The 20,300-nt window shown below is 41.4% G+C and overlaps 1 protein-coding gene across 2 annotated transcripts; it reads right to left on the reverse strand.

The window, feature by feature from the left end:
* Positions 1-912: 912 nt before the first annotated feature.
* ivns1abpa (influenza virus NS1A binding protein a) lies at positions 913-17,792 on the reverse strand. Of its 2 annotated transcripts, none has more exons than XM_067596460.1 (15): positions 17,602-17,792; positions 11,418-11,709; positions 11,077-11,211; positions 10,160-10,329; positions 9,981-10,056; positions 9,596-9,769; positions 7,891-8,016; positions 6,196-6,306; positions 5,463-5,604; positions 3,905-4,129; positions 3,421-3,542; positions 2,991-3,117; positions 2,729-2,860; positions 2,403-2,576; positions 913-2,158 (listed from the first exon to the last, which is right to left on the reverse strand). In XM_067596460.1, the coding sequence occupies exons 3-15, from the start codon at positions 11,185-11,187 to the stop codon at positions 1,896-1,898; spliced, it is 1,953 nt and encodes a 650-aa protein (XP_067452561.1). In that variant the 5' UTR covers positions 11,188-11,211; positions 11,418-11,709; positions 17,602-17,792; the 3' UTR covers positions 913-1,895. The 2 variants fall into 2 exon arrangements, with proteins under 2 accessions (XP_067452561.1, XP_067452562.1); XM_067596461.1 differs by lacking the exon at positions 17,602-17,792 and adding an exon at positions 12,203-12,325.
* Positions 17,793-20,300: the final 2,508 nt, after the last annotated feature.

The raw sequence follows: 20,300 nt of genomic DNA on the forward strand, positions 1-20,300 counted from the left end.
TTTGGGTTGCTGTGCTGGTTTGTAAACTGTGAAACAGGAAGAGTCAAAGTGGCTAAACATGTAATATTATAGTCCTGCCTGCATAATTATACATTTTAACAATAGATCATGTACTTTTTTTAATTTGTTACTACTTATTTGGTTTTGTCTCATGCTTTCAGTGGTTATAAATCAACAGCAGAAAGAGAAAGCCAGAAAAAACTTGTCATGTTCCCAATTTACTGTGTGACCGGACATTTGGCCAGAACAAAAAAAGGCTAAGAGAACAGACTTATGAGTATCTAAACATTTAGTCCCTGTTTCCAGTAGCATGGGGCCAATATGCTGCTTTTTTTTTTACCTCAACTGTCACGTGTGTGAGCAGAGAATATCTGAGGCTAACTTGTGAATGAGCTGAATGTGACTAAGCGCAGGGTCGGGGGGGGATGTCTGAGGTCATGCAGATGCAGCCTGCTCAGCTGGTCCTGGCACAACCCTCCCACAGGCCAGAGTGGCTGTCGTCGTCCCTTCCTGCTGAGGTCTGTTAGCCAGCTTAGTATAATCTCCCCTAAAAGACACTTAGAGGAGCAGGAAAAAACCTGGCTTAGCGTGGTAGTCCCTGAGGAAACTGGTGGCAATGAAAGCTTAGACAGCGTAGACCAGGACACAGTAATTACTCGACACTACGAGCAGGGCAAGAGTGAGACAAGGTAGCAGTCATTTCTAAATTTAGCATCAGTAATTCAGCTGTTGGCAATTTAGACAAGGCGTGGAGCACCTAGTTCAGCTGCTGATCAACTCCTGACTAGAGCTACAACCCTAAATATTACCCGTAAAAGCCCACAGGCAGTTCCCAGAATAGTATGGCAGACGTCATACTTTCATTTGCATTCACTTGTGTTGCAATTGAGGAAAAAGTGCTGAAGACAAAAATCAGATTTAAATGATTTATTAATTAAGAAATGTTACAAATGTGATAATTTTCTCACTCTAACATTCCTTCCAGAAGAATCTGCCAATGCCTGACACTTTAAAACACAAGGAAATAAAAAAAAAAAAAAAAAAAAAAAGGATCTTCAGTAAACTGCATCTCTACATACATCAATTAGTTAAATCACAATAACAAAAGTTTGATTAGCAGAAGCATGGTTGTGCGTGTGTGGTGTGTGCACAAAAAATGAACTAAAACTGGCACTGGTTAGATTCATTGACTTAAGCTGTCTGCTACTACTTTTATTTTATTGGTAAATCAGCAGTGTATAAAAAATATAAAAAAGGCCATCATTTAAGATTCAAAAAGCAATCCAGCTTGTTTAAATGACACAAAAAGCCATGACAGGTGTTTTTTTTTCAACTCGCACTCTGAGTAAGGCTTCAAACCACTGACCTTTAAATATGTGAGCAAAATTACATTTCCACAACAGAAATATTCTTAAATAAACTTTGAACTTCCAAAATTCAATCGTCAACACCCCATACTGCCACCTTCCAAGTGACGAATAGTAGCTAGCTCATCTGAAAACCCTCAATGAAAGTGACAAACCTTTCAACTCTAAGAGAAAAGAAAAGCACTAAATGTGTATTAAATGTTGGCATATGACAAAAAATGAGGAAGAAACAAAATATATACAGCACGTAAAACATTGTATGCAATATGCAAAGGCGTCATGTTGTTTTAGGCAACAACCCCCCCACCCCTCCCCACCCACCAAATATAAGCCAGTCTTCACTGAAGACCCCTCATCCCTGACAACCCCCCCCTCCCCCTCCCCCACACGTATCCGCTCATACACACACGTAACATCACGAAACACGATTACGTCACTAAGCCTGTTAGTTTGGAAAAAGGTGAAGCACTGTGAAACTCCGTAACCCCCCCGTCCCTCCCGCCGTCCTCCTCCCTGTCTCCCCCCTCTTCAGTCGGAGAGGGGAGACGGGGCCTGGGTGCAGTCGTTCCACTCGTCCGTCTCGGGGTTGTACACCTCCAGCGTGTTGAGGAACTCGTTTCCGTCGAAGCCGCCCACGGCGTAGATGGAGTCGCCCAGCATGGCCACACCCGCATTGCTGCGTGAAGATGTCATGCTGCCCAGCATCCTCCACTCGTTGCGGGCGGGGTCGTACACCTCCACGCAGCGGAGCGCGTGGGAGCCGTCGAAGCCACCAACGACAAACAATTTGCCTGGACACAGAGAGAAAGAGAGAGACATCAGCATCAGCAAAACGTGACAAATTATTGTGTCCTGCTCAGAAACTGAATCACCTGAATTATATTATTATTATCTGGGACGTTTTTGTCTAGAAGCAACATCACCATCGCCCACACAACATGACGCTCTTGTGCTGTTTACACGCTAGAAGCTGACACGTGCAAAACAAATATCTGGCTCCACTGATCCCAACCTCTTATGTAGTTGTTTGCTTACCAGCATGGACAGCAACGCCGGCTCCCCTGCGAGCCACATTCATGGGGGCTATCAGGGTCCAGGTGTTGTTCTCAGGGTTGTAGCGTTCCACAGTGTTCAGGCAGTTCCACGACTCTGCTCCTCCAATCACGTACATGAAGCCATCCAACTCACACAGTGCTGCCTGGTGTCTCCCTGAAAAACAAGGTTACTTTATAAATACAACTTTTTATTTCCCTTTTGTCTCCGACAAAACATTTGAGTTTTACTCTTAAGTTTAAATAATAGTGTATGTATTAAAGTTAGCTGAATGTTCTGAGTGTATTTGGGACTGTGTGGACACATACTGATGTTGAGGGAGGCACAGTTGGACCAGGTCTTGGTCACAGGGTCAAAAGCATCACAGTTCTTCAGGCCCTTCTGCCCGCAGGGGTCTGACCCACCAACAACATAGAGTTTGTTGTTCAAGGAGCAGACACCTTAAAAACAGAGATGACAGGAGTGAGCTGAAACAGCCTGAAATAGGTCACAGAGGTGCTTCCTATTTTAAACATTTTCCTTGTTAGAGATGCAACAGTCAGTTAATCAGTCCTTGCAGGACAGGCTGACCTGCATTGCAGCGGTTTGTCCTGAGCTCTGGCACCTGAGCCCACTCATCAGCGCGTGGATCGTATGTCTCCCCACAGCTCAGCTCGTCAGAATGTCCATTCGAACCTCCAATCACATAGAGCTGACCCTGTGCAGGTGTAAATGGACAAATCATTAGATGAATCAACCAACCACTTAACAAATTTAATTTTGGTTGCCTTGTGGACTCAGAACTACAAGGACTAACAGATATTCAGTTAACTACATTATTTCTGAAAGACGACTGAATCTTATTTGTATACTGGATGGATTAACTACTGGTCCCCCCCCTTCCCCAACCCGCTGCCACCACTGCAGGTGAAGCCTAGTAAGCTCTCATTACCATAGATTTGGAAAATTGTTACATCCCCTAGTAAATAAATTTGAGACAAAGATAAAGAGGAAAGTCTACCATGAGCACAGCCATCTGGAAGCGAGCCCTTGGAGTTCGCATGGGAGCGATGAAGGTCCAGCGGTCCTCTTTGGGATCGTAACACTCCACAGTCCTCAGACATTCCTCTCTGTTGTAACCTCCTGCAGAACATCAAGATGTATCACGGTTACAGTGGAGCTCTGAGGTCCATCTAAGGTTATACAGTTTCCCTTTCCCAGTTTTTTTACATAACTCCCACATTAAAAACGGCAAAAATTAAAGAAACTTATACACAGATTACATAATTTATCCATGGTCAGCCTCACTAAAGACTAAAGTTCTGATGGCACTTGGGCTGTGCAACAAACGGTGCAACTCAAGGTCAGTTTGTTGCAGTAAATTAAGCAAAGTGACAAGCATGTAGCTCCCCATGTATGCCAAACTCCATACAGCTCTACCAATTACATATCTTACACATTATATATTAGTTTACTGTAATATTGAAACCCTGTTTAGGACCAACCTGCCGCGATGAGTCTTCCGTTCAGGGCTGCGGTGCCCAGGCCGGAGCGAGCGTAATGCATGGGTGAGAGCGGGTGCTCCTCCAGCTCCTCAGGCTGGGCCTCGAAGCTGAGGCTCTTCATCAGGCAGGGGGTGGCAGAGGGAGAGGTCTGAGGGCTGCTGCGACCGTGCAAGAAGATCACACACAACATCCCATCCAGCACAGCCAGGCACAGGTAGTTGTTGTCTGAGGGAAGATTGAAGAATGTTATTAGACATCTGGAGAAAAAAGGTTCTGAGATAAACTTCTTTTCTTTTGGGAAAAAAAAAAATTAAACACATTCCCTTAAATAAAAAAAAGTTTTTAAAAAAAAGGTATACTATGCAGGATTTTCATAAAAAACAATATAGACTCATACAAAAGTAATCAGTCCTCACTTATGCCCCACTAGAAGTGTGTGGCAGTGTATATATCTGCAGAGACTCTTCCTTTATTTCCTTATCTGGGGTTCAAGCTCGAAGAGAAATCGCTCAACAGGGGGTGCCACCAGTTCCAAACACGTGCACGGGCCAACACATTTTTAATATCTCCTCCTAAACCGCAGGTCCGATTGCTACCACATTTTCTGCTGATTACTGGACCACGTCTATCAAAAGTTGCATAAAGCTTGTTGATATCTTATTTGGTTTTCAAGATATTGACCAATGAACTTTAAAAAGGGCCTGGCTCAGCACATAAATAGACCAAAGTCAACAACCATTGAGCCAGTAATCACTAAACTTGCACAATATGTACATAATTACCTGAAACATAACCTGAAAGTTATGTGCGTTGTAACACAAGTCAGACTAAATCAGAAATTGTTTGTCCAATCATTACAAAACTTGTTTCAAAAAGACTGTTGAACCACGTTTGTAAAATTGCTCAACAGGGGGCGCCACCAGTTCCAAACACGTGCATGGGCCTTGTGCAAATTTGGCTATAAATCAATGACAGTTTGTCCAAACATCCAGCTTGAACCCTGGAATCACCGCTTGTGGCTACATTTTTCTTATGATTTTGCTGTTTTCAGGACATTTCTGGGCATCAACCTTTAGGGTTGCGCTCTGCTCTTTGTTATGGATTTATGAAGAGCTGCAGTTCTGTGTGTCTTCTTGACCGAGGGCGGGGCTGAGCAGAGAGGCCACAGCGGACGGAATGAAGCTCTGTGTTCACACAAAATATAGAAATATGGCACCTTCCCACAGGGTTGTGCGGAGGTGTGGTCATGTTTATTTGTGCTTTAGAACGTAAGCACCGTAAAACAATCAGAAAATAATGTCTTATTTCTCTGATTCATGACTGTGCTCTCATGGCGCCACTCACTCTCTTCATTCACTGTCTAGCTTGCTCAACCAACTGCTCTCTCTCTCCCTCTCACTCGCTCGTTGAGCCAGGGAGGAGGTGCCAACTTTGAATGCTATGTGTTTACAAACAGCAACTGACAAATCCTGCATAGTATGCCTTTAAAGCCAGCAGACTTCTGACTTTCTTCTGATTGTCCTGTAACAAATAACATGGAGTTAAGAAACACACTTACTTGTAGTCTTCTCAGAGGCGATGTACTTCCACTCTCTCCTGGCGGTCTGTTTAGGGGCATTTGCTGCTTGGTTGGAGGGCGACAGGCTTCCTGAAGAGCTGCAGCTCATCTGTCTCTGGGTGCTCTCCCGTACGGGTTTCTTCTGCAAGAGCACAGTGCAGCTACAGAAGCCAAGCTTGCACCACAGGCCCACCAGTGGCCAACACCAGCTAAACATACCCCAACCTACGCTTTATCAAGCTGGTCTTATGTGGACCTGACATAATAAGCCTACATTAATCTTTTCTGAGTATGTTTTGACACCTGACACCATGTGAAGCCAACAACACAGCACTGCAAAGTCAAGTCCAAGACCAGTCTGCATCAAAATCTAACAGCACACAGTTCAGTCACAACTCAAAATCGAGAAGAAAAAGCTGAGACAGTCATCACTGCCCACGTTCCCACTGGTTTGAGATTAGCTTAAAAGTCAAAATATGGTTAAATATATGCTCAAAGGCATAGCCAGATGGGCGTTATAGCTCATTTCTTGCTAATCCCCTGAAATTTGCTATTACGTACATTGTGGCAAAATTATGGTATTAAATGAGCTGTATCTACTTCTAGCCAGGCACAGGCTGTGAAGTATTTTTATGCATGGCCAGGCACAAGCTCTACAATTAAGCTACACACTGCCAAGCAAAATGTGGTAGAGACTTCATTACGGTGAAGCCAGGCACAAGCTGTTGAGTACCTGCACAAACTGAAGGTGGTCCTCCTCGCCACCAAACACCTCACTGTGCCCCTCAATCACCAGCCCTCCATCCACCAGCTTATGGTCAGGTGAGTAGTACAGCGTTTGCACCTGTAAGACAAACAGGAACAACACACCCATGTGGCTGTCTCCATAGCAACACACTGAGAGCCCCTGCATAAGGGGGAGAGGAAGGAGGAGGAGGAGGGAGGGCAGTGCTGTGAAGAGGAAGAGGGGGAGGGGACGAAGGCCTGGATCTTCAGTCGCTTGGATGCAAAGCTTCCTTTAAAAAGACACACGCTGCTGCTGCTGCCACTGCACAGAGTGGGTTAAATATTTGAGCTCAAGAAGGTATCTGCCATGCGTGTGACAGTGGCTCTCCTTAATTTGCATCTAAAAAAAGAGGGAGCTGGTGAAGAATGAGAGGCTGCATCTGGAAAGATCTTCTGTGAAGAATGAAGAAGAGGAGGAGGAGGAGGAGGGGCTGCATGCAGCCCTCTTTCCACCTCTGCTGCTTGGAAACCGGTCCTCTAGCTGAAGAAGTTGGTCATTGTGATGGCAGCCACAATAGGCAGTCAAATCCAGATGACTAAGCAGTAGTGCTAACTATCAAGCTAATGCGTGAACATTATCCAATTATAGATTACATCCAACAAGAAATAAAAACAAACCCACACTTGTTCTGTTCTGTTGAGGCCAGACAAGAAAATATAATCTGACAATGTGTTGGTCAGACAGTTGACCATCTCTGGGGCAAATTTCACAAAAGGAAAAAAGCAAAAGGCTTTTATCAGTTTAGAATTTTTTTTAAGTTTCACCTGGAAGGTTAATATTTCATTTATAGTCCAGTGAAATATAATATTTGTCAGAGCAAAGCACTATGCTTATGTGCAATGCTGTATTCTGTCCAATGCCTAATTTGAGTGGTTGTTGAATGTGCCAGTTGATACGTAGGTATTTGTATGAGCATGTATTGTTATGTGCAGTAAAGGGGCTTTCAATTGGATGTTTTTATTGCTAAAATGTGTTGTAAATGCAAAAATGGGATGCATCTGTATAAATGGCATGGACAGATGGGAGCACTGTGTTGCTTGGCTGCAAAGAGAGGCTGCTGAGAGGCAGTAGTGCTCCTCTCCTCTCTCTCTCTTTTCTCTGACTCATTACCCTGGTGGCTCAGTCCTGGCTCCTCAGTCTGGTCTCCTGCTGCTGCTAATAAACCTACAGGAGAGATAAATCAATGGGGAGGAGGGCCTGTTAGTGCTGGAGCAACAAACACGCAGCTGTTCAGATAGTAAAGTGGCAGTGAGACAGCAGAATCAAGGGTCAGACCTTAGAGAACCTGTTTTTGTGTTTCAGAGGAGAGGAGCACTGTAATACTCAGATGGGGTTGTATGTAAATCAACCACATCACCCAAAAGGAGAACAGCTGAAACAAAAAAACAAGAGCAAACAGCAGCTCTTTTTGGCTCACCTCTAATTTGTAGTATGGTTCAGGGGTACAGTTTCTTACTGCAAAAACCTCAACAAATCAGAGGGAAAAAAAAGAACAATCCTGACATAGCAGCATGACAATGGCATGCTATTTCTATTTCAGCTCCCTTAATGACTTCTTAACGTCAAAAACAGGAGGAGCCAGAAGGAGGGGAAGGGACAAGGTGGTAATCATGAGTTGAAACGGCACGCCCCGGTACTGACCTCCTCCATCAGTCGTTCCAGTTGGTCTCCGTTCTCCCAAAGGCTACGCTGTACCCAGTTGAGCACTTTTGAGTAAAGTTTGCCATTGCTGGGCAGGGTCAGGTTGTCTTCTAGCATTACTTCTAACTGTAAACACACAAAGGGGGTGAAACAGGAGTTACATTCATGCACAGTAGGAATAAAGTGACTGCATAACTGAGGAAATTAATACCATGGCTTTTATTGCCAACTGGAAAATGTGATCTTACTGGCTAGGGTTGTGTGATATGACGATATATATCGTGCGATGATAGAAAAATGTCTATCGTTTCATATGGTATGTATCGTTATCAAGATATGAAATTACCTATATGGGGAGATTTTGGTCATATTGCACAGCCCTATTACTGGCTTACTCATTTACCTGAGCCTTAGGAACATTTTATTTATTTTGATTTCCATATAATTGCCCAATTTTGGCAAGATTCATCTCAGTATTATAGTAAGCTGCTCTGGAATCACCCCCACCACTTATTAAATCTGTAAGCTCCTGGTGCAACCTTCAACCCACATTTGAATTAATCACTGGGTCAGTTGTATTTTAAACAGCTCAACAGGAATTTTGTTTACATACACCAGATTATTTAGCTCAGGTCAAGTTTACAAATTCATGTCGTCTTAAAGAAAATTCTTAAATATCCTTTGTTGCAACAAGCGACCCAAGAAAGACAGCAGTAAATTAGCTAATGGGTCAAAAAGCTACCAGCTGTCAGTGTTTCCCTTAATGATCAATACAGTTCAGATCTGTCTTACACATAAATTGAACTTCAATATTAACCGTTATATTTTTAGCTCCCAACTGGGACAGCAAACAATTTCTGCGACCAATAAATAAGTTTCATTTAAGCATTCCATTCCATTCCATTTACGATCTAAAATTGTAAGAATTAATGCCAAAGGAGCATCAAAAGCTCCTAGACCCAAAGTGATATCTTTAATAGCAACAGTCAAAAAGCCATAAAAAGGTATTTAATTAAAAATAATATGAACCCCAAAAAAGCAGCAAATCTTCACATTTGAGAAGCTATAACCAACAAATGAACTAGTCATTTCAGCACTTTGCCCAACTCCTCTACAACCCTAAATCGGCGGTCTTAAAAAATGGAGGCCCACTAGCACACGGGTTTGAATTCCAACACATTACAATACCAGATGATTTATCCAACTTGCAAAACATCAACCACAGAGGTGCCTGAGGAAACCACCTGACAAAGTCCTCAGTTTAAATAAAAACCTACACGCTGTAAACACCACCTACGCAAGCCCTTCATTGCATATGTTTAAGTCTCCTGCCCTAAATCCATCTCAGCAGGCTTTAGCTGTAGGAAAATCTATAAGGAGGCACACCTTCATAAGTATTGTTAATCTCACGTTAAAGTCAGAAAGTTAAAAATACAAAGCTTAATCCAGAGTTGCTCAATCTAAGACCTCCACCACTTGCTATTTTTAGTGCAGAAGCAAAGGGGGGGACTAGAATAGAAAACTCCCAGAATTAGATATTAGCAGTCAAAACCTCTACTGTACAGCCGTGTAGCTTCACGATTATAAAAAGGCCCCAACTGTGTAAAATCTCACTGGCAACACTAATAAAATACTTGTACAGACTTCTTGATTTAAAGAGTAAACAAGCTGGCATGCGTGCAAGTTTAAGTTAGTCAGGTTTTACCTTGAGGCGGGGAAGTTTGAGGAAGTCATCCTGTTCAGACACTTCCAGTAGATGATCCTGGATGTAGGCGTCCACCTTGGCCAAAACTCTGGCATCTCCCATAGAGCTGGCAAAGTTACGAAAGGAGATGGCGTTCTGGGAATCCATCTTAGACAGCAGGTAGTCACCACAAATCTGAGGAGTGAGTTGGAGATGTGAGAGTTAATTACAACTTCACAATAAATATTATTACTAGCCTGTAAAAACCATGTGTAACAAACATTGGTTTACTTTAGTATCATTTCATTTGTGCATTTTAAAGCATCAAGTCAAAACTGTCCTTGGGGGGTCTCACAGGATGTCTGAGGGGAAATAAATAAATAAAGGCAGATGACTAAAAACAAACCTGTTTGACTCGCTCCATCTTGAACCTTTTGGCTGCAGAGTAAACTTCTTTGACCCGTTCTTTGTCTGCCTTAAGCCTAGGTTACACATAGAAAACATAGTTGTCAATCATTTTCAAGTTGAGAATTTTGCAATGATAAGCTCGGGGACAATAGGTCAAAGGTCATAAAGGCTACTAACTGGGCAGTGTAGGCGTAGTTGAGTAAAATCTCCACAGCCTCTGGGTCCAAGTCCTCAAAAGTGACATGAGAGACTCCATGAGGCTCAATGTCACTGTTAAAGATCTCAAACAAGTAGGGACTGCAGCAAGCCAGGACAGCACGATGAGCCATCAGCTCATGACCACACACCTGGTCAAATGAAGAGAAACGATAATTATTTCAGGCTCACAGGATATTGATTTCCACACCAGATATTTTGACTTTTATCGTAGGAAAAGCACAGGTGTAACTAGTAAAATGAAAGATGTCTCCGTTATATTCAAGTGTCCCGGTATGCCTCGACAGTGTGACCATGGGGGGTCAGCATGCACAATACCAGAAACCTGAAACCCAAGCAGCTAAAAGGAATTCAGCTATCATGTTTTATTATTTGCACCTGTGCTTTTCCCACTATGACATTTCAAAATCTCTTTAATTAAAAATGCCAAGATCAGTAATTAAAAATTAATACAAATAATTAAAAAGCTCCAAGATTCCCTGTCTCAGAGGAAACCTCTTAATGTCAAAGCCTGAATGGTTGCACAAGGTTGTCAGAGGTCTGCATCATACAGATGGTGGAAACAGGTTCTCACACTTGAAATATGAGAGCAGCAGAACCATAACAGTCTCCCTAACCATAACAGAAAAAGGACAACAACATGTCTTTTCCTTGTTTCCAAGTTTGGCATGACTCAAGCTGGTTTTGAACAAAATACAGACCATTCATCCCTTAGACCCAGTGAACTGGACTATATATGATAAAAACTGTAGTTTGTTCTGATATCTTATGCATTTCAAACTGTTTTTGATTCCTTATATTAAAACATGTTTGTCATTTTACCCCCGACTATACCCTTCACTGTGTGTATGTGTTTGTGTGTTTGCTTTAAATCATACCTGCAGTCTAACGTCGCAGAACTGACCACTCTTTCTCAGAGCGTTCATTTTGGCCACGGTGGAATCCAGGAAACTTTCATCCTCAAAGATCAAATAACCATTTGGAATCATCTTGGGTGAATTTTGTTGGTATGTCTGAAGAAAACAGATGAAATGAATAAATCTATGCCAAGTCAAGTCAGGCAATAACACCCAGCATACTCTGTCCAACATGCTTTCAGCTGTGCAACATAGTAATAGCTGGCTTTATTAATTGATGACCAAGAGAGAGGATTAGGATTAGCTGCCTTTAACGTGCATTGTGTACTATAATCTCTCATATGCATTAGTCATGGCCTTACCTAATAGAGAATAATGCAAATCCAGGGAAGCACCACTGCTGAGAGTAGAACCGAAGGTAGGCAATAGGCAAAGCAGACCGAGATCACAGGGAAACTCTGGTCTTCTTCACCCGAGGAGAGGGATGGGGAAGTTGTCAGAAGAAATGCCAGTTGACTAGACGGGCGTGAGCAGAAGGGAGAGGGAAACCAGTCGCACCGACAAACTATCAGGCTTGAAGCGACTGTAATCAAGTCCTCGGGAACCCGTTGGCTATAGAGTTGTACTTATTCTCTGTTGGTCATACATTATAACCTGAAAGAAAAAAGGAGAAAAGAGAAAAAAAAAGGAACATGAATTTTTGTTTCATACAAGAGGAGAGAGGGCAAATGGCTTATTTTGAAACTGATGCTGCCTTTTCTTGGCGCTCTTGCAATGCTAGCATGAGTCAGTTCCACGTGGTTAAGTCGAGGAAACCTTGCACATGCAATGGCAAAGGAGAACACTACCTCCTCTTCCACTCTTTCAGCGTCCCTTTCACCAGTCATTTTCCAACCCTGCAGTAAAGCTCACAGTGTTTCCACATTCCCAACACACATACAAATTCAAGAATAGGCGATCTGATTAAGGATACAATAGTCACTTGAGTTGATTAAATAATCCTCATCGAATTCAGGAAGAAAACTGGAATTCAGCATTTTATCCCAATATGCTGTGCACCAACAGGCATGCAGTGGTATAACCGAGTTGGCTAAGCACACGATCCTCTCATACAACACCCTCCATTTAGCGCTTTAAGTCTCCACACCTGCTGCTACGTCCCACTGGGCCACGCAAGACTGTTAAATCTGTCTCATGCCTTCAGCTCTGTCCTCACTCTCTCTGAGGCGAACCACTCCAACTAAATCTTATGACAAGCCCCTTCGGCTGGCTCCACCCTATAGGAACCCTTTCATTCTGACATTGACCTATAAGGAAAGCGCAGGAGGGAACAACTTGAGACAGCATTTCCACAGCCAGTCAATATGCTATTTAACCCTGACGCAGACCTACACTCCCACAAAACATGATCCAATAGAGATTGTCCCGTGCTGTATCTCTCTATCTCAAGTCATTTTATTCTGCTATTTAAAAAAAAGTTTGGATTTCTCCATCTGTCACACAAAGAAATACAGATCTCACTTGGACCGATATGATCTTAACAGCACAAATGAAATTCACTCAAATTCCAACAGTTTTATCACTATCCCACATGGAGAGACAGGATGAGACAGACCACGGCAGCTGGCCCTGTCTGAAATTATATCCACACTCCATGTGACAAAGCTTTCCTGGGTGGCATAGCTTTGTGTGAGTGTCAGGGATACAAACAGGTAAGGTGAGAACATTGTGTGGATAGAGAAAGCTTCCCACAAATAGTGGGTCTGGGGGCAGGGAAAGAAAATTTTGAAAGGCATTCGCTTTACATGTTCATTTCTAGTTACTTTTAAGTATATTTGCATCTGCCTGAAAACTAATTCTAACAGCCATTAAGGGGTAAAACAACCGTTCATAAAAACACATAAAAGGAATCGATAATCAACATACTGATCTGCAGCTCAACGTGGCACTTCCTTTACCAGCACATAGCGTCAAGCCACTTTGGTTCATGTGATAAATAAAAACAAAAACAAAACAAATTCCACACAAATTTAAAATTCCACACAAAATGCTTTGTATTATCATAAGGGCTGCAACTATCCATTGATCTGATGATTATTTTCCATGATCAATCGATGAACTTTTTGTCTATAAAATGTCAGTAAATAGTAAAAAAAAAAAAAAAAAAAAAAAAAGCCTGTTATAATTTCTCACTGTCAATGATGATGTCTTTTTAAATGTCTTCGTGTGTCTGACCAACAGTCCAAAACCCTGAAATATTCAGTCTGCTACAATGTCAAAGAAAATCCTCTAATTTTTACATATACAAAGCTGAAACCAACAAATTTCTAGCATTTTTGATTACATGAGGACATTTTTGATTTTGATTATCAAAATAGTTATCTCCTACGATTCTGAATCGATTCACAAATGTCAAAAATGTGTTTTCTAAACATGGTGTTGACGGAACAAAATAGGCAGGAACTTAACTGCGAGGGCAGGGCAGCACTTGGACAGTCTACAACTCGCACATGCTAGAGTTCCTCTTCAAAAAAGGCAGCAGTTGCGAGCATTTTTTGATTTAATGACTAAATAACCTTTGCGAGACAAATGTGAAGTATACTGTGAACTTTCTAAGCCATCGCTCAGAGACTGATGTTAGCAGAGCGGAGCTGTGAACCCAAGAAAAAAAAATTCTTCCTCAGAATTTCCTTCCTTCTACACAAAGCTTGTAGGTAACCTATTCAAAACAGCAAAGGTTGAGGAGTTCGCATCTCTGGAGTGTGTATCCAACTAATGTGTGATCATAAAATCATTTTTAGAAAGCCGTTACTCAGCTGGTGTGCATGTAATGTAGGCTATTTGTTACTTCACCTGCTTTAAGTGGTAGATTTTAGATACCATTAACATTTGTGGTTTGCATGCAGGACTGTCAACAGAAGAACTTGTCAATGATGAAGCACAAAAGTCCTGTAACAAATAACTGCAGGCTTCTACTCTTAAAAGAAACATGCAAGGAGGCACTCGACAAGTTAGTCAGACAATGAGAATATTAAGAAAAAAGACTTTAAAATGATTCTTGAACCTTGCAGGAGGTTTATGCACACACATGTTTCAGATCCATTTGAACTGTGCACAAACCACAGATACAGTGCAGCCTAGGGTTATCTGCTAGCTCACTACTGCAAGACTGCAAACCCAAGGCCATGTGTGAAACCTGCTTAAATAATATTTTTCTGGAACATTTGTCTTCAGCTGAAAAAAAGTGCTTGCAGTGTAGGACATCTGTGCACTTACAAATTGAACAAAGTAAGACTGCCCTGAGCTATGTCCTCTCAATGAATTAGTCCTATAAAAATAGCAACATGTACGTTCAAGATGGCAAGCAACTGGTTCAACAAGTTAAGGCGCCAAAAGCCAGCCTGACAGACTACCCTTTCCAGGCTGAACAAAATGATGCAAGGCGCATGTATTGTATGCCAGTCACTTGAAACTCAAGTGATTCAAATCACCCACAAAGCACAAATACAATTGTGCACTTGGCCAGATCAACAAAACAAAAAATCTCAAATTCCATGGCCTACTAAACTCAAAACCACACTGTACACAGTGAGAGTTTAATAAGCATAAATCAAGTATCAGTAGAAAAAACAAGGAATTATGTTGAGATCCGATTACTTAGCCTCGGACTGCATTTGACTCTATTTTTTCCTTTCTCCAAGTTTTTACCTTTTGTCAAGACTTACACAGTATGACGCAAAAGAGAAAAAAGGGACAAAATGTACAAGGAGAAGATGATGGCTATCAGTCTGAAGGCAGAGAAGGACTAAGAGGAACTATGAAAAATTTATTGTTTTGCTCTTAAAAAGTACATTGCACTATTTCAGAACAGGCAGTCAGTAGTGTTGTTGCAGAGCCAGTTGTGTTTTCTATCTCAAAAGATGCTAATCATGTGCAGCATGAAGCTAAAAAAAAGTCCCACACAAAATGCGTATGTGCCATGCTTCATTAATGGCCAACTTGTGAAAGGCGGATGTGTAAAAGTACTAAGCGTCAAGACTGCTGGAGATGTGCCAGAGATTTTTATGGGTAAATGCTCAACCACAACTGCACATGCTAGAATATAGTCTTTGTATTGCAATGAACCACATTTTCAGCAGGGTTGGCATTGAAAGCTGTAATTCACCCCGTCTGTCTGTGTGTGGATGGAGGGAACACTGTCCCAGTTTTGAGGCATTATGCAACATCTGGCAGAAGACTCCTTGTGAAGGCTCTAAAGCTCAACTCCTCCTCATGGCTGGATCCAACACGCTCGCCTGTTGCCTTGTTCCCCTCTCATTTCTCTACCTAGCAGTAGCATTTTAACCCACTGCTCTGCCAGGCATGCCACGCCCTCAGCTCTCTAGATCATTCTCTCTTAACACAGCATTGCTGCCTTAATCGCAGCCTGTGATTAAACAACAATCTTCTGCAAACTGATAAGAAAATCTTACATCGTTAGCCAGTGTTTCTGTGGAAACTAGCAAATGGCAATCCAGGAATTAAGTCACGCTCCATAAAAGTGCAAAACAAAACTGCTGGGTTAAACATGATACACATGTGTTTTTATTTCTTGCCTTTTAGTCACTTACACAGACACAAGAAACAAAACTATAGTGACACTGGGGAAATAACAGTGCCTGCATCAGGTCAGTAGCCAAGCATATAGGAATTTATTTAGCGAAACAAAAAGACAGGCAGACTTTGTGAGCTGTAAATGTAGATACATGTGCAAACGCTTGATAACCAGGGAACAAAGGGGACAGAACAAAGGCCCGACAGAGAAAGAGTGAGATTGTTCCCAACTTTGTCACAGAGGGCAGCTCTTGATGTATTCTCTCTCTCTCCATTTTTCCCTCTGATTAGTCAGACACAAAAGTGCAGGTCTGACACTGAACAATCAATGCTTGTTAGACACCCCTCCAGTGGTGAAGAGAGATATTGCCGACTATTTAACCCAGCTTTAACTGTGTGGAAATTTACTGCTTTAATTTAACAAGTCTTGAACAAGAGGATCTCATAAGGGTGTGACAATAACAACGAATTGTACTGATTGTGCGTCTATAAAAAGAAAAAAAATTCACACCTCTGATCAAGGCAGTGGCAGGACAGAGACAATAATATCTCAAATTAAACAAGACTGAACAAATGTAACCGAGAAAGACTGAGGATTAATTGTGCGAAATGAGACAACACTCATGTTTAAATACAAGAGCGACTCATTTCTATACCACTTAAGGAAGTAAAACAGAGAATAACTTGGAAGCATGACCAAACCGACAGTAGGGATGTTTTATTAGTCATCTAGAGAAGAAGCCTTTTAAACGCCTGCATATGGTTTTCTTCTTTCTCAAATTGTTAATCTGGGTTATTTGAGAATTTTCCACGTGGTTTCCAGCTTCAAGACCGGATTAACAGCACAGTAGGTCAAATACTATGTGGCATGAGGCGACCTGCAGCCGGCAGACATTATATACTAAAGCACTTTAGAAAATCCCGAATCGTTAAGAATCGGCTAGACAATTTCCTTTAACTAGACAATCGATACTGCGCAATGCCGACAGTAACAGTAAGGCGTCAATAGTATGTCAACAGCCCATAGAATCTGAGACAATATGGCTCTATATATCGTGAGTAAAGGACAGGATGTACCCATACTATGTTACCCACCCTGCCAGCCCCCAGTGGGCAAGTCTTTCACGATTGGACACCCAGTATGTTTGCCCATTCGCTGCAAACCATTCATTCGTCTGTCTCCTCCTCTGGTTGGAGTTATGTATGAGGGCCATGAAGCCTGGCGATGTGCCCGAAGTCGTATAGACTGTACGTACATCCCGCCAGCAGAAAGTGGGTCAGGAACAAGAGCCGACCCCCCCCCCCCCCCACACCCCACCCCAAAAAGAATCTGACTAAATCGACTTTTACACCGGTTACAAAGGCAGACAATACACCCACTTTAGCTCGCAATCAAAAGGAGCCGAAAGAGAGGTATGGCTCGCTCGGGCGCTAACTTAACATTAGTGCATGTTAGCTTTCTAGCTACAGCAGACAACCTGCTGCTTAGACAGGATGGGGAGCCATGAGAGCGCCAAGCCGGGTAAATTAATTTAACTGGACCACGGCGAATACATTTAGCTAGCTCTTTGACCGTACTCAACACAAGAAACCACTCCGCTATTCAGTTAGCTGGGTAATATAAGTCAAATATCCGCGTCATTAGATATGCTATGTATGCGGAAAACGTCGGTTTGTGTGTGACATTGTCCGCGCCAGATCGAAATCGAGCCATTTCCAGCCGTTTCCTCCAAGTCTGGGCAAAGACAGCTGTTACCATTCATTGTAAGTGCAAAATAAATATCCAACGTTAACTAAAGAACGACGACCACCATTACAATCCACTTTAAACTGTAACCAACGACAGCTTTAACGGTTTCTCCACGTGTTGTAACGTTAACCCTGACAAAGACATCAAACAGCGCCAATTCCTCGTTGATTTTTTTTAAATGTCAAGAGAAAAAAAAATCTTACCTGGGGCGTTTGACAACAAATGATGTTAGACATATTTAATGCGAATTCAGAGTTGGTTGGTTCTGGTTCGAGTAACGACGCAACGCGGCTACAGGCTTGTGGAGCTGGTTAGTGGTGTGACTGTTCCCTCTCTGTAGGAGAAACACGTCCGCTCTTGGTCTAGTCTCGGCTCGCTCTGACAGGAAGCTCGCGCTGACGGGAAGGCGCGCTCCCGTGAAAAGCTGTGCAACCGCCACGCCGTGTGTGACGTAATCTGGGTGGGCGGTCCTTATTCCGCCTACTTGTACTTACGCTGAGAATGATGAAATCCAGGATGTGGTACAGTGTGGGGGTGAATCCATGATCACAGGCCTTTGGAAAAATGTATTGTTTGGATTCACTCAATATGTCAGGAGTCTCTGCTTGCAGTGCTATTTAATTAATTTGCTTACTATTTTTTTTCTTTGTTTATTGGGTTTTGCAAGGACACACAATGGTGTCATGAGAGCATTTACAAAAAAGTAAAGAGGTATATATTCCCTTTATAAAAAGACATTATAAAAAAAGTGACATATTGCTAAACACCAAAACAGCCTACAAAGACTGAGAAAACTAAAATAACACAACCATAAACAAACAGATGTGCAGCAGCACATCACCCACGCCACAAAAACACAATATTGATGCCCCTCCAAACTGCAAAAGTTGCTTCAATCAGGAATGAGTAGTAAATGTATCCTCTTAACAAATTGGAAGAATGTACCCTATATTTTCCCAAATTTATTGGAGGAGCCATTTAATGAAAGTCTGATTTGCTTACTATTTTAACCATATTTTATATTCATAATCCAAAGTCTTAAAGATCCCCTCCACACATGTTTTACAGTAAGATGTATATAAAATACTTTAAATAATAATTTGTGTCTGATACGGTTTTTCCACAAAAAAAAATCTTTTATCTTCTCCCCCGTTAAAAATTCCACAGTCTATAAATATGCAAATATATTTCATTTCAGATGTTTAACTGCTGGACTCAAGATGTTTCCTACTTCACTGTAAAGTCCTTTCTTAGTGGTGCACTAGAGGCTTCAAGTTTCCACATCACACTTATGTAAGCCGAATGTTGGACCAGAATCGGTCACAAATCATGCTCTTAGGTCCCTTAAAATTGGATTTTTAATGAGCACAGAGAAACTTTCCACTTTTAGCAGATGAATGTGAAAACAGCCTTCTAGTGTCAAACTCTGCACATATATCATTCTGCAGAAAAAGAAATCATATTTTTGTGGAGGAGAACTTTAAGCAAAAAGCCAAACTTTTCAGAGCTGACTGCTTGTATCAAACAATACATTTCTTCAATATTTGAGTGTACAAACACAAACACTTTATTACAAGATGTATATTTTTTTTTCTTTATGATTAACCATTAACCTTTATTATTAACCATTAACCTTTATTATTAACCTTTAGTCCCCTCGGTGTGTTTGTGATTGTAGACACAAGTTGTATACAGAACGTGTTGTCAATGTGTTGTACACTTGTTCCAATAAAACTGTTTTTTTTTTTGTCGTTTTTTAAAAAAAGGTGAATCACAGTCAGTGTGTGGTGGCCAAATCACCTGTTATATATTTTTTAAAGAAATATAATTCAAGTATCAAAAGTAAAAGCTCTCTTGCAGAAAGATGGCCCCAGTGCATGTTACCTAATATCAAACAGTTTGATATAGATAGATATAGTTGGTGACAGTATATAACTTCTTTATATACTGTTGGGTAATTTAATATATAACAATGCATCACATTTTATGAGCTCCTCGTTGGTTTTGTGTAAAATTTTATTCTGCTGGTAGGCCTGACCAGTAACTATAGATGTAGTTGCAACATTATTCAATCGACAGCAATTTTGATAATTGATGAATTGTTCTGAGAAAATACAAAAACTCTCTTGTTCCAGCTTCTTAAATGTGAGTATTTTCTGTTTCTTTAGTCTTCTATGATATTGAACTGAATATCTTTAGGTTGTGGACTGTTGATCAGGACATTAGGAGACATGGGTGATTTTTATTTTTCACCATTTTCCAACTAATCAATTAATAGAGAAGATAATCAACAGATTAATCAATAATGAAAAGAATAATTAGATTAATATTTAATTAGGTACACTCACAATAGTAAATGGCACTGATCACCCCCTTGATCCACTCTTCACATTATTGTTGTCTGGTCGTAGATGAAGAATATGATGGAGAAGAGCTCACTTTGGCAGGAGCTTTGTCCCTCTTGCCATAGCCGCCCTGAACTGCCTCATTGACATTGTTTATATACTAGATCTAGACATATATGTATACCTGTATATATAAATATGGGTTGGGATGCAGGCAGGAGTGTGAATGTATGTGTGACACTGTGTATATCTGTATGTTTCTTTGTGGAATATGCACAGGCTGTGAGAGCAAATCTTGAGAGAGGAAGAAACAAGAAATACCAGGAGGAAGGATATAGATTAGCAAAAAAAGAAGAGACAAAATGGGGGGAAAGGGAAGCACAAACAAAAGAAAGAAGAAAGAAAGAAAAGATTATTTTAGATATTTTTAATAAATGATTGCCTCAAAATTGTATATAAGTACAGAAGCTAATGAGTAAATGTACTTAATTTCCACTTCAACAGAGAGGTCAGATAGGAGCTCAGCTACAGAACAGCTCCCCTGTCTGCCTAGTAGG

Source organism: Thunnus thynnus, chromosome 8 (assembly GCF_963924715.1).
Source record: "Thunnus thynnus chromosome 8, fThuThy2.1, whole genome shotgun sequence".
NCBI classification, from domain to species: Eukaryota; Metazoa; Chordata; class Actinopteri; order Scombriformes; family Scombridae; genus Thunnus; species Thunnus thynnus.

What these genes read in the sequence shown, in the direction of transcription:
- ivns1abpa (XM_067596460.1), bottom strand. Translation starts at nt 11,187, where the DNA reads ATGATTCCAAATGGTTATTTGATCTTTGAGGATGAAAGTTTCCTGGAT. An exon ending in TCTGCGACGTTAGACTGCAG is followed by an intron (nt 10,330 to 11,076) that starts GTATGATTTAAA and finishes TCATTTGACCAG; the next exon opens with GTGTGTGGTCATGAGCTGAT. An exon ending in ACCACCTTCAGTTTGTGCAG is followed by an intron (nt 5,605 to 6,195) that starts GTACTCAACAGC and finishes GTGCTCTTGCAG; the next exon opens with AAGAAACCCGTACGGGAGAG.